Here is a 15,071-nt window from a genome sequence, read left to right on the forward strand (position 1 = left end):
CCTCTGGTATTACCATCTCTTTAAGACTATTCCACAATTTGTTGTGATCCACACAGTCAAAGGCTTTAGTATAGTCGATGAAGCAGAAGTAGATGTGGGGTTTTTTTGTTGTTTTAGTTCCCTTGCTGTTTCTATCATCTAGCATATGTTGTCAATTTGATCTCTGGTTCCTCTGCCTTTTCTAAATCTAACTTGTACATCTGAAGATTCTTGGTTCACATACTGCTGAAGCCCTGCTTGAAGGATATTGAGCATAATCTTGCTGGCATGTGAAATGAGTACAATTGTACAGTAGTTTGAACATTTTTTGGCATTGCCTCTCTTTGGGATTGGAATGAAAACTGATCTTTTCCAGTCTTGTGGCCATTGCTAAGTTTGCCAAATTTACTGGCATATAGAGTGCAGCACTTTAACAACATTATCTTTTAGGATTTGAAATAGCTCAGCTGGAATTACATCACTTCCACTAGCTTTGTTCGTAGTGATACTTCCTAAGGCTTACTTGACTTCGCAGTCCAGGATGTCTGGCTCTTGGTGAGTGACCACACCATCGTGGTTATCTGGGTGATTAAGAGCTTTTTTGTACAGTTCTGTGCATTCTTGCCATGTCTTCTTAATATCTTCTGCTTCTGTTAGGTACTTGACATTTTTGTCCTTTATTATGCCAATCGTTGCATGAAACTGTCCCTTGGTATCTCTAATTTTCTTGAAGAGATCACAAGTCTTTCCCATTCTGTTGTTTTACCCTATTTCTTTGCATTGTTTGCTTCAGAAGTCTTTCTTTTCTCTCCTTGCTGTTCTCTGGAACTCTGCATTGAGTTGGGAGTATCTTTCCCTTTCTCCTTTACCTTTTACTTCTCTTCTTTTCTCAGCTATTTTTAAGGCCTCCTCAGACAACTACTTTGCCTTCTTGCATTTCTTTTTCAAGAAGAAATATATATATATTCATTATATTATGCAATTTTAACATCAACTTTCTTGATCCACAAGAAACTTCAAACTTTCTAATGGAGATATGCAGCTAAATATCCAAGTCAAGATCAATCAGTCACAGCTATAAATGACCACTCAGTAAAAAATGAAATTGTGCACTCTGAATTGTTAATGAAGGAGGAGTAGAGAAAATACGTTTTTAAAAACTACGTTGTGTAGGATTGGCCAAAAAGTTCATTCTGTTTTTTCCATAGTATCATACAGAAAAATATGAAGGAACTTTTTGGCCAATCCAGTACATCCGCATTTTACTGCCTGTTTATTGGACAAAAAAAAAAGCTTCAGACTTTGACTTGTTATATTACTATCGGAAAATGTGTTTGTAGCAAGGAACAGTCTAGACCAAACAAAAGGAGACATTCTCTATTACAGATACGTGTCCTCAAGTGTGAAACGGTTGTCGACAGAGACAAGATACTGATGTGGAGATGCCTTCATTCCCTGTCACAAGCACTGTAATATTTTGGTTCTCATTGATTTGCTTTAATGTATTTGGGGACCATTGAGTATTCTTCCTATTCTGGAAACTGTCAGAGTCTAGGACCGTTGTCAGAGTCTGACTCAGACGGTAAAGTGTCTGTCTACAGTGCAGGAGACCCGGGTTCGATCCCTGGGTTGGGAAAATCCGCTGGAGAAGGAAATGGCAATCCACTCCAGTACTATTGTCTGGAAAATCCCATGGACAGAGGAGCCTGGTAGGCTATAGTCCATGGGGTCGCAAAGAGTTGGACACGACTCAGCGACTTCACTTTCACTTTAAGACAGTCTAATGGCAGTTAAAGTTCGTTATCAGGGAAATCAGTGGCCTCTCCCATGTTTACAAAGTTGCTACTGTTAGATAGTTCAGTTCAGTTCAGTCATTCAGTTGTGACCCACTCTAGCCATCCCCATTTTTTGACAACTGATAAGATCTCGTAAATTTTTTTTTTTTCTGATTACAAGATACAAGTGTAATGAAACATTTTTGTTGCTCCATACTGGAAGGGATTACACCTTTGGTTATTAAGTTAGCAGGGGGTGGGGGGCGGAGGAAGGGAGACTGGGGTGGTTGGCACTGTAGAATAAAAAATCCTTGAGAAACCTTGTCTTGATCCTTAAATGCATTTAAGTTGAGGGCCAAGAAGGAAGCAATGCAAAAGTGGTTTTCTCAACTCTTAGTGTTCATGCAGAAATAATTGAAAGTATTATTGATGATTTATACCCAAGGCTCTTTATAATCTCAGGGTAGAATTCTGGAATTCTTATAGTCATTACTGAGATATTCCACTTTGACTTCCAGAAGGCACTAAAATTGGAAGATTAGAATATAGTTATTCAACTTTTTCTCAGGTAAATACATAGTCAGACCTCATGATCACAGCATGGGTTTGAAAGATTAGCCATATTGCTCAAACTTTTTTAGAAGTGACCCCAGTGTTTATACCATGAGTTGTTTCTGTCAGAATTTGAAATTTGTTTATATTATGTATATATGTTTATTACCACTTATAATGAGCTGTAGAGAGTCTCCCCCTGCCCGAGTAGATATCTGATACTTGATGGATGTTGATGACATAGATGTTGATTCAATAAATGAGTCAGTCTTTCTTCACCAGTGCCCATGTGTCATCCACGGGCAGATCAGGGAATAGTATTGTATCTCTGTCTCATACTAAGAAGTTGCAAGAATAGTGCCATTGTGATTATTCAGCATATCTGTTGCAAGTAGGTGCCTATTTTAAAATGTAATTTTTAAATTGTCTGTCTGATACCAGCTTGCTTTCCAGCAGTCAGGCAATGCGGAAATACGTGTACAGTACAAAATAGAAGGTTCCCATCCCCATCCCTGGAGTGTCACAGTAGGAGTCCAGTGGGCATTCTCAGTACCTCCTTGAGTACATGCTGTGGCAAATGGTAATGATGATGAAACAGGCTTCTTCTGGACCAGAAATCTAGAATATCTGATTGAGAAGAAGCACCTTAGTTAATCAGGACTGTGGTTTCTTCCCAATCTCCTTCCTGCATTGTGTCTAATAGGACCCAGTAGCTGAAGCAGGACAGGAACATTTACCTCCACTGAGCTCTCCCCTCTCCCATTAACCATTATAATCAAAACTAGACTCAGGCAAGAAAAATGATATATTTCTTAAAAAAAAAGAAAAAGGATGCTGGTGTGACTTTACAGCTGGGAAAATGGTGTGATGATGTATGTAGTCACATGCCCCCATTAAATACAATGGCCCATACTCTTAGCCTCTTTGAAGCCCTAGATTTAGAATCTTTATCATCTGATCAAAAGATAAATTTCACATGAACCAGGAGCTTTTCTATACCAACAATCTCTTCTTCCTGTTAGAAAATGCTCATAACACTTAAGAAAAAAAACACATAATAACATGAATAATCATCAGTGCCAATCAAATTCTCCATTTATCAATTTCCTTGACTTTCAATTAGGATAATTTCAATTAAGGATATTTAGCCTTAACTGGAGCAAGTTAAAAGTGATTTTCAACACTGAAGGACAAATGAAGTAAAGCAGCAATGATAACAATAAATAGTAAAGAAATAATAATAGTATAATAATTTATTCAGCACCTACATATGAGAAGCTGTTGCTAACTAAGTACCTTACTTATATTGTCCTATAAAACTTATAGAACTAATTTACAAATTAGGTATTAATTCAGACGAATAAAGACTGAGAGAAGTTAAGTAATTTGTCCAGTCATGAAACTAATGAGAGCTCTGTGATTGGAATTTGCAACTCTAATCTATGGGTATTGGCTCACAGTGGTCCAGGCATGTGGCCTGGAAAGTGTGTCAAAATTGGTGAGAGTACTGTCTGCCATGAGTGTGACTAAGGACTGGGAATAGCCAGACATAAGCTGTATATTTGTCTCTTGCATCACATCAAGATGATGTAAATTATGGAGGGGAAAAAGCCTCCTCCCTTAAAGTACATGTTGTGAAGTCTCCCAGTCTAAGAACCCTATGCCCAGTTATAACAGAAAGCTGCCTGGTTCCAAAGCACACGGTGGCTGATATATGCCAGGGGCAGAGGTACTGGTTTCCCACAAATAACAATCACCCCATTGGCTAAGCAGCTCCCTGACGGCTCCCCAGCAGTGGCATTATCACATCACAACAAAGCACCTTTGCCCTCAGACACATGCGCCTGACGGCTGGCACTGAGGGTTTCCCTGAAAAATGCACTGTCCTCTGTTTTGAGTCAGCCTTATTGTTCAGAGCTTAGGGGGTGAGGCGCATGTCCAGATATGGGACAATAAGATGAGCTGTAGACTCATTGCCAGTAATATTGTGGGTCAATGTGAGACCTAAACTTTCAATTCTGCGGTGCTCTGAAATGACCTCCCCTCAGAGTCTGGATACCTATTTAACCCTAACTCAAATGCCACCTCCTCTTCCAGGACTACTAGCAGCAGCCAGTGCTAGTGTAATGATCCTTGTCACCCTAGCATCTGGAACATTGCCAATGAGTATTTAACAAATGAAAGAATTAATAGCTGTGCCAATACTTAGAATATCGGGTATAGTTATACTACAGTGACTTTTGAAACTCAGAAGATAAAAAAAGTCATTATTCCAAAACTCCTTTCCTTGGATCTCCTAAATCATAGTCTAGCAGCAAAATGTGGTGGAGGAAGGGCTCTGCTTCCTGGGTGTGCTGGGCAGGGCTCAGCAGGAAAAGACATGGTCTCTACAATGTGTTGATTGTTCAGAAAAGTCACAGATCTGGGGCCTCAGGAGCAGGGACTGATATATCTTGAAAGTGTGTCATATGTGTGTTTCTTTGCTTTCAACTGGTTTAGAAATCACTGATGTATCTCCCACTGACATATCTGTCTATGAAAACCAGCTAACTGATACAGTAGGTGGTTCACCAGCAGTATCTGTGACCAAGATATATTTGATAGCCACAAAAGTTTAACCAGTGTTCAGAAGTTTCCTGAAAGTAGGATGCTCTGGGGGTCTAAATAATAAAAAGCAAAACTCCAAATGGCTTATACAGTAAGGTAGCTTTATACCCAAATCAAGAAGTCTTGTGGTAAAGTCACTGAAAGATTGGTGCATTCAGCCGGTCAGTCACACCTTGGAGGAATACTTTGTGATCCTCTCTGACTGAACTTTATCCTCAAGGGAGATTCCTCCTAGTGGCAAGATGTCTGCTGCTCTTCCAAGTAGTATGTGGTAATGAGCAAGGAAAACTTTCCCCCAGAAGGCCCCCAGCAGCTCTCTCCTCACATCATATTGATTAGAATTGGGTCATTGTCCATCCTAACAAGTCATTGTGAGAAAGGGAAATGGGATTACTAAAACTTGCTTAGGTAATTTGGAGAAGGCAATGGCAAGCCACTCCAGTACTCTTGCCTAGAAAATCCCATGGATGGAGGAGCCTGGTGGGCTGCAGTCCTTGGGGTCGCTGGGGGTCGGACACGACTGGGCGACTTCACTTTCACTTTTCACTTTCACATATTGGAGAGGGAAATGGCAACCCACTCCAGTGTTCTTGCCTGGAGAATCCCAGGGACGGGGGAGCCTGGTGGGCTTCCATCTATGGGGTCACACAGAGTCGGACACGACTGAAGTGACTTAGCAGCTTAGGTAATTAGGATTTACTCCTAAATTGAAGATAAGATCACCTTCCTGGAGGCAATCGTGATTTGGGAGAACCTGGACAAAATCAGAGTTCTTTTCACATGGAGAAGGAGGAAGGGACTTGGCCCCCAAATAGACAACCAGAATGTCTCTCTGTATGCTCAGTGTAAGTGGATACCCATTTTTCCACAGCAGCAAATCAGTCCCCAATTTGCTGATAATTTGGTGATGGTGGTAACTTTTCATATGAAATTTAGCCATCGTCTGGTGGAATAAAGACAAAACATGAAAAATCAATTCAGGTTAAGACAGAAAATTCTCCATTATTTGACAGTGCCAATGAAATCCAACTCCCCATTCTCAAATTGGCACAAGTTTATTGACTCTAAAGGCTTTTAGGTCATTCCATCAGGAGGGGACATTTGTAAACACGGAAAAAAAGCTCCCCAAGAAGAGGAAATATCATGCACAGGTCCTAAGGCAGAAAACCGGAAGGACCGGAACTTGCTGGAGTGATTGGCTCACAGTAGCTGGAGAAGGCAATGGCAAGCCACTCCAGTACTATTGCCTGGAAAATCCCATGGATGGAGGAGCCTGGTAGGATGCAGTCCGTGGGGTCGCTAAGGGTCGGACACGACTGAGCGACTTCGTTTTCACTTTTCACTTTCACACATTGGAGAAGGAAATGGCAACCCACTCCAGTGTTCTTGCCTGGAGAATCCCAGGGACGGGGGAGCCTGGTGGGCTTCCGTCTATGGGGTCACGCAGAGTCGGACACGACTGAAGTGACTTAGCAGCAGCAGCAGCAGCAGCAGCAGCTGGAAGAGCGCGGCAGGATTCAGGGGTGAAGAGGCAGCGCCATCCAGAGCCTTGCAGTTTCTGTTAAGGAGGTGGGGGTTACGTTCTGTGTTCAGCAGGAAGACACTGAAGGATTACACAGGGATCTGCAACTGTAAAACCATGTCAATAATCCTATGCAGAACGGTTTTATATGTTGGAAAGACTAACTCTGTTTAAGATAGTTCAGTTCAGTTCAGTTCAGTTGAGTCACTCAGTCGTGTCCGACTCTTTGCGGCCCCATGAATCGCAGCACACCAGGCCTCTCTGTCCATCACCAACTCCCGGAGTTCATTAAAACTCATGTCCATCGAGTTGGTGATGCCATCCAGACATCTCATCTTCTGTCGTCCCCTTCTCCTCCTGCCCCCAATCCCTCCCAGCATCAGAGTCTTTTCCAGCGAGTCAACTCTTCGCATGAGGTGGCCAAAGTATCGGAGTTTCAGCTTTAACATCAGTGCTTCCAATGAACACCCAGGATTGATCTCCTTGAGAATGAACTGGTTGGATCTCCTTGCAGTCCAAGGGACTCTCAAGAGTCTTCTCCAGCACCACAGTTCAAAAGCATCAATTCTTCAGCGCTCAGCTTTCTTCACAGTCCAACTCTCACATCCATACATGACCACGGGAAAAACTATTGCCTTGACTAGACGGACCTTTGTTGGCAAAGTAATGTCTCTGCTTTTTAATATGCTATCTATCTAGGTTGGTCATAACTTTCCTTCCAAGCGTTTGAGGTAGGCTGTATGTTATTAGAGAAGCTGCTTATAGAGTCCTCACTTAATTAACAGGCAGTTGCCAAGAATTCAACTTCATCACTTCTATTCTGTGCAAAGCTGGCCTTTATTTCTCGCTAGTGGATTCAAGTTTGTGGATGGGGTAGCTGAGTGGAATGACCTAGTCAAGCGACACTGAAGACCTTTTAAATGCTAAAGTGATTCAGTTATACATACATATATGTGTATATGTGTGTGTGTAGTTCTTTTTCATATTTTCCGTTATAGTTTAAGATACTGAATATAGTTCCCTGTGCTATACAGTAGGACCTTGTTGTTTATTTTTTATATAGTAGTGTGTGTGTCAGCTAATCCCAAACTCCTAATTTATCCCTCCCCCAACCCCCTTTCTCCTTTGGTAACCATAAGTTTGTTTTCTATGCTAACTGACTTCAGAACCTAAAAAGGGAATGCTGCCAGAGAAACAGACAGGCAAACACTTCTCTCCCGTGATCAGGCAGCTCTCCTTTCACTCATGTGTGTGGCTTGTGAACGCTGGGACACATGTCTGTGGGGTTCACACAATGATGGAGGCTGTGTGTTCCAGTTGACAAGTCCTTTCATTCTTCACTTACATCACTGTGCTCAACACACTCCAGAGCTCTCCTGTTTCTTTAGCAGTTCTGTGATAACAAGTCCATATGTAAGTTTACTTCTCAACCAATGGTCTGACTTTTTCAGCACTTGGAGCACTTCTGGCTCTGCAGAGGCAGATACGTTCATTACAGGACACTGAAGAACAGTGTGGACGCTGTGTTAGGACCGAGTTCTGGGAGCTCAAGGGAGTGAACCTCGATGGGCTGCAGGGTTGACAGTAGAGCTAAGCCTTCTTCCTCTGGCTTCTGTGAGAAAGAAATGGATTAGAGAGATTCAAGGGAACAGAGGGAGGGGCTTTGGAGAATGATTGGACAAAGGACAGAACTGAGATAATTCCAAAAGTTTTCAGCCAACTCCCTCTCATCCCCAAGGGGATAGTTCTGAAGTTGAAACACTAAGGTAATTGGAGTTCTTGAGATCCTGCCCTGGATCTAGTCCCCTTTTCCATGACCTCTTTTTGGAACATGGATGAAAAGTGAAGTGGCATGGCCTTCAGAATAAAGCTCTGAGTAGTTTTCTTGCTCTTGTGAACAAAACATTTTTAAATGCTTCTGGGGAAATGCAAATGATTGTGATGCAGTTCTGCCTATTCCTGCCAGCGGCAGTCTTCTACTAATGGTTAATGTCAGACATGAAATTATTTTCCTGAATATTGTTTCTTTTCTCTTTTTCGTTATAAAGTATATTCGGTGCTCTTCGAACTGGTGCTTATATGGTGTACACTGTGATGACCAAAGGCCTGAAGCATTCAGTTTGTGACCAGGGTTTTTACAATGGACCTGTCAGCAAATTCTGGGCTTATGCATTTGTGCTAAGCAAAGCACCCGAACTAGGTGAGTGTCTTCTCTCCTTCCATTTCCTCCCCTACCCTCACCCCTTTGTAGTTACACGCCCATAATATTTATTGAAAAATGAACAAAGAAATAATTTTAAGGTCCTGTTTTACTGGTTGCAGGAAAATTACAATAAATGAATTTGCATTTTTAACTAACTTCCATTATTTTTGTTCTCTTCCCTCCTTTTAAATAATTGTACCTTGTGTGAATCAAGACCCAAAGTTTATATACAACGTGCACTGATCCAAGCCTCACTGAAAGCACAGTTCCACGGGCTAAGGACATCTACCTAGCCCCTTCTCTGAGGCCTTTAACAGCTGAGCTAATATTAGAATATTGGGGAAAGTTAGCCCCACAGCTATTTCCTAGTCTCACAGTGAAGCGTATGTTCAGCTCTGGAGTTTGGATACAGACTAGGACATTCAGCCTTTTGTTTGGGCAGCCTCATGTTTTCATTCACAAAATATTAAGGGTTAGTTTCTGATGTTGTTTAATTTTAATCAATTGAAGAAATAGGCCTTAGAGAAATGTAATTCATCTTCTAGAAATTAATCCAAAATTCTGGTACTAGATAAATAGGTAGATTCCTAACAGTTTTTGCTTTAACTCTTTAATAGTCTTGAATATAAGTGTGTCACAAGTTAACAGACACAGTGGAAAATCAAGTAGCAAGGGTTTTTTAAACACAGGCATAGATCCCCAGGGAAATATCTTTGTTGCCAGAAAAAGGGAGCCACCAGTGATAAATAGATTTGAGTTCATCTATGAGCCATACTGGCCAGCATCTCACAAATTGGTCCACATCCTTAGGGGACACCTGTCCATCCTCTGAGTTTCTGAATGTTTTATCTGTAATTAAGAACTGGCTTATTTAGTTCAAAATTTTTATTTATACATTGTGTTCCATCTCCTGTTTCTCCTGAAAAGGGGGTTGGAAGTTGTAATTTCATTATAAGTTACCTACAGTATTAGCTGTCGAGTTTTTCTGAAAAGTTCCCCTTGTTTGTGTCTATTCACAGAGGATAGGACGTGTCTCTGAGGTATGCATCCTCTACCTCTAGCCACTCTTCATCAGGGGCTCTAATCTGCTGGCATTTGGTTGGAACTGTTGGCTTGACCACTTCTTCCCAGGTCAAAGACAAGGGAGGAGCAGCAGGGAAAAATTTCAGCACTCACACACACAGCCTATCAAAAGTCTTAGAGTGAAATGCATTAGCATGGACTCGTTAGTTTATTCCTAAAGTATAGTTGATTTACATGTTGCCCTAATTTCTGCTGTACAGTAAGGTGATTCTGTTGTTCAGACACATTCTTTTTTATACATTCTTTTTCATCATGGCTTATCATAGGTACTGAATATATTAATAGTTCCCTACGTTCTACAGTAGGACTTTGTCGTTATCCATTCTGTATGCAATAGTTTGCTTCTGCGCATCCCAAACTCACACTTCATGCCTCGCCTGCTTGCCCCCTTGGTAACCTCAGGTCGCTTCTCTATGTCTGTGAATCCATTTCTGTTTCATAAAATTCATTTGTGTCATACAGTGGATTCCACATATAAGTGATACCATATGGTATTTGCCTTTCTTTTTCTAACTTATTTCACTCAGTGTGATGATCCCATCTACACTGCTGCATATGGCAGTACTTTATTTTTTATGGCAGAGTAGCATTCCACTGTATATATGTGCCACATCTTCTTTATCCATTTGTTGACAGATACTTTAGGTGGTTTCCATGTCTTGGTTATTGTGAATAGTGCTGTTATGAACATAGGGGTTGCATGTATCTTTTTGAATTCTAGTTTTGTCTGAATATATGCCCACGAGTGGGATTGCTGGATCATGTGGTAGCTCTGTTTTTAGTTTTTTAAGGAACTTCCATACTGTTCCATAGTGGCTGTCATTCCCACCAACAGTGTAGGAGGGTTCCCTTTTCTCCACATCCTCCACAGCATTTGTTATTTGTAAACAATTTAATAATGGACATTCTGACTGGTGTGAGGTAGTACATCATTGTGGTTTTGATTTGCATTTCTCCGCTGGGCTGGAAGAAGCACAAGCTGGAATCAAGATTGCCGGGAGAAATATCAATAACCTCAGATATGCAGATGACACCACCCTTATGGGAGAAAGTGAAGAGGAACTAAAAAGCCTCTTAATGAAAGTGAAAGAGGAGAGTGAAAAGTTTGGCTTGAAGCTCAACATTCAGAAAACCAAGATCATGGCATCTGGTCCCATCACTTCGTGGGAAATAGATGGGGAAACATTGTCAGACTTTATTTTTTTGGACTCCAAAATCACTGCAGATGCTGATTGCAGCCAGGAAGTTAAAAGACGCTTACTCCTTGGAAGGAAAGTTATGACCAACCTAGATAGCATATTAAAAAGCAGAGACATTACTTTGCCAACCAAGGTCCATCTAGTCAAGGCTATGGTTTTTCCCGTGGTCATGTATGGATGTGAGAGTTGGACTGTGAAGAAAGCTGATCGCCGAAGAATTGATGCTTTTGAACTGTGGTGATGGAGAAGACTCTTGAGAGTCCCTTGGACTGCAAGGAGATCCAACCAGTCCATTCTAGAGGAGATCAATCCTGGGTGTTCATTGGAAGGACTGATGCTAAAGCTGAAACTGCAATACTTTGGCCACCTCATTGCAACGAGTTGACTCACTGGAAAAGAGTCTGATGCTAGGAGGGATTGGGGGCAGGAGGAGAAGGGGACGACAGAGAATGAGATGGCTGGATGGCATCACCGACTCAATGGACATGAGTTTGAGTGAACTCCGGGAGTTGGTGATGGACAGGGAGGCCTGGCGTGCTGCAATTCATGGGGTCGCAAAGAGTCGGACACGATTGAGCGACTGAACTAACTGAACTAATAATTACTGATGATTGAGCATCTTTTCATGTGCCTATGGGTCATCTGTACGTCTTCTTTGAAGAAATGCCTATTAGGTCTTCTGCCCATTTTTCAATTGGGATGTTTGTTTTTATTGTTGTTGAACTGTTTGTATATTTTGAAAATTAAGCTTTTGTTGGTCATGTTGGTTACAAATATTTTCTCCCAGTTCATGGGTTGTCTTTTTTTGTTTTCCTGTGTATGTTTTCCTTTGCTATGCAAAAGCTTGCAAGTTTAATTAGCTCCTTTAATTTTTGCTTTTATATCTATGGCCTTGCGAGAATGACCTTAGAAAATATTGGTAAGATTTACATCAGAAAATGTTTTGCCTATGTTCTCTTCTAAGAGTTTTATGGTATCATGTCTTATATTTATGTCTTTAAGCCGTCTTGAGTTTATTTTTATGTATGGTGAGAGGGTGTGTCCTAACTTCATTGATCTACGTGAAGCTGTCCAACTTTCCTAACACGCCTTGCTGAAGAGACTGTGTTTTTCTTGTATATCCTTGCCTCCTTTGTCAAAGATTAATTTGACCATAGGTGTGTGGGTCCTTTAATAAACTTATAATAAGCACCTACCATGGGCCAGGTATTTAAAATGCTGAAATGGAATTGCTACTTTATCAAAAAGAGAAATTTATCGTATGAATTTTGTATGAACCAGGCCCCCAGACAGCTATTTTTTATTGTTTAGATTAGGACCACTAGCTGCAAAGTCTTAGACTAGAGAAGTTTTTTTAAAACTTGGAGCTACAGACAGTGCCTAAAAGTGTTTTCTAGGAATTTCAAAATTCTGTGAGGACATTTTAATTTTGTATTTTCAGGTATAGATAAAAGATTGTCTACATTTCTCATAGTGATTTTTTATTTAGAGTCATAGAGTCTCTGCTCTGAGTCAGACTAAAGAATTATTCAAATTGAGAAATGTATCCTTTGACTTTTACTTTATTCTGTGTAAGGATCCTTATGAACTGCCACCCCCAACCTTTTTGATAAAGAATTGTCTATAGATACATGAATACAGTAAATGCATGAACCTTGATTCCCTCTGTATGCCATCCCTGAACACCTTCACAGTTTCCCCCTCCCTACCCTCAAAAAGTACTTTCTTGCTTGTTTTAATCAGAAAAGTTGCCTCTATGCTTCTGGCCTTTAGGCCTCTAATTGCAAAGGAGCTACTTCAGTCTTGGCTCCTAGAAGTGCATTTCCCTGCCAGGGCTGCTTGTCTGTGTTCTGAGTTTTATCCAGTTGTGCCTGAGGGACTTGAGAATAAAAATGGTTCCTTCTACCTTTTGAAGGAATAATACATGGAGGAGCCACACCAACCCATTCTTTGTGGTCATTTTCCTTCAAAGACGTGAGTAGCTCTGTGCTGTCTGTCCTCCCAGCTTCTACTCTAGATGGACACCTGAGTCACAAGGTTAGGATTTGTGGATGAGAACTGCATCAGTCAGAGGCATTTGTGCTATAATCCTCTGTCTTGTTGGAGTGTTGTTGGTCCTGAGGAGGGTAGGATAGTCAGTCACCTGTCTGAATTAATCTAGGCTCGAACATACTACTCCCTCTTGCCCCAATGTAGACCTTGTTCCGTTCCGTTCTGTCGCTCAGTCGTGTCCGACTCTTTGCGACCCCGTGGACTGTAGCCTACCAGGCTTCTCCGTCCATTGGATTCTCCAGGCAAGAATACTGGAGTGGGTTACCGTTTCCTTCTCCAGGGGATCTTCCCGACCCAGGTAACTGGACACAATTCTGTTCCCTCTTGAGGCCCAAAGGAGCTGGATTCTAGTTCCTTATGCCATTGGCTTGATAATCACTTTGCCTGGAGAAGCCTCATTCACCACAGCAGTTATAGGCTGCGTATCAAACAATCTATTCCTTCACAGTTCGAACAAGGGATTGAAGTGTTGTCAGTGGGCTAAAGAGTTGAGAAATAAATCCTAAACTTGATGCAGCTCTTTAATGAGGGTATTGTGTGACACCACTTCTTCCTGTGGTTTCAGATCCATTATACAGATATTTTCAGTCTTGAGTACCCTTTTCCAATTTTCAAATATGACTTATTCCCTTTTAAATATCCTGGATCTTACTTGATTGCTATCTTCCCAAGGTAAACTGCTTCATCAAAATAGATCCTAAACCAGTTCACCTAGTTTAGTGAACATGTGTGCTTTGGATGGCTTTTTGTTGGTTTGGGAGGTTACATTCCTTCCCTGTAAAACACTCTTAGAAAACCTTGTCACTACTATTTAATTAAGAAAGCTTTATTCAATTGCATTATTTAGAATTTTTCTTATTTTTTAGGTTCCCAGTTCTGTTTTGTTCTCTATTCTGAACTTCCTAATGTATACCAGAAAGAAAAGGTCTTGAGAGAGAAAAAAGAACAGTTCTTCCATGTTCAATACTGAAAACTCTATTTTCCCACTCCCAAAACCTGCCTGCCTGCAGTTTTCACTAAAGTTTTTTTATTATTATTATTGTGGCAAAGCATATGTAAAATTGGCCATTTTTGGTGACAGGGCTGCTGCATTATGGGCGTTGGCGTTGTTGTGCAGCCATCACACCATCCACCTCCAGAACTTTTATCTTCCCCAAGTGAAAACTCTGTGCCCATTAAACACTAGCATTCCCCCTTCACTGGAATTTTAACAGCAAGAAGGGCTTTCTGTCTCAGCAGAGAACAATGAGCTCATTTCAGTGAATTCCAGGGCTACGGTCTACTAGAACAAGTGAGGGGAAGAGAGCCACCAACCTGCTTTGTGTGCCAAAATTTTTGACTGACTACTGTTTGAATTATATTAAAACCTGCTGAGATTTTGTTTTGTTAAAACTTGGAAACATCTGCTGTGAGTCTAGGTCCTTGCTCAGTTGAGCTCATCATTGTTTTTGAAACTCTGACTCAGCGGAGCTCCCGCTAACTCTGCGAAGAGGGGCGCAGCCATCTGTAACAAACCACACACGCAGTGGGCGCTCCATCTCTTGGCGGCTGGGGCTTCCACATGCTCGTGAGCTTCTCCAGAGCTGCACACCGGGCTGCACTTGACAACATGTGCACAGCAGGCATAGTTCAGGAAGGACACTTAGATACCAGATCACCGTGATCTGGCTTCAGGCTGGCTCTTAACTGAAAGTAGCCAAACCAAAGGTTAGACTGTGGTAAAGAACATGACCAGAAGAAGCTAAAATACGTGACATGGCTAAAACATTCATGAATCAGAAGATACACTGTTTATACATGGCCAAAATTCTTCCCATAATGCCCGCAGGACCTCTGACCAAGAAAGACTGGTTGGCTGATACCGCACTCACGGTCTCAATATCTTTTGTTTGCATTTCTCGGTCACTCTGTAGCTTTTGATAGGCCTGGATGTGGAATGCTATCAGTATGATTGGCTCACAACAAATTAAATGGGTTATTGTGTGGTTTTTCCCAGAGGAGAAATAATTCATAATTCCCAGGGCTGCATGACTGGTGCATCTCAGCTGTGATAGCAGAAGAACCATGAGAGGTCTCAGGGCGTCCTTTTTAGAACCTCA

General features: G+C 41.4%; 1 protein-coding gene across 2 annotated transcripts in view; it reads left to right on the forward strand.

The window, feature by feature from the left end:
• The window catches only part of ELOVL6 (ELOVL fatty acid elongase 6), a 169,228-nt gene that overhangs the window by 145,011 nt on the left and 9,146 nt on the right, over positions 1–15,071 (forward strand). For both annotated transcript variants that reach the window (XM_055435145.2, XM_055435144.2), the window contains exon 4: positions 8,484–8,635. In XM_055435145.2, the coding sequence (XP_055291120.1) occupies positions 8,484–8,635 (152 nt within the window). The remainder of the gene's footprint in view (positions 1–8,483; positions 8,636–15,071) is intronic.

Source organism: Moschus berezovskii, chromosome 5 (genome assembly GCF_049115385.1).
Source record: "Moschus berezovskii isolate FMDL1 chromosome 5, NW_MosBer_1.0, whole genome shotgun sequence".
NCBI classification, from domain to species: Eukaryota; Metazoa; Chordata; class Mammalia; order Artiodactyla; family Moschidae; genus Moschus; species Moschus berezovskii.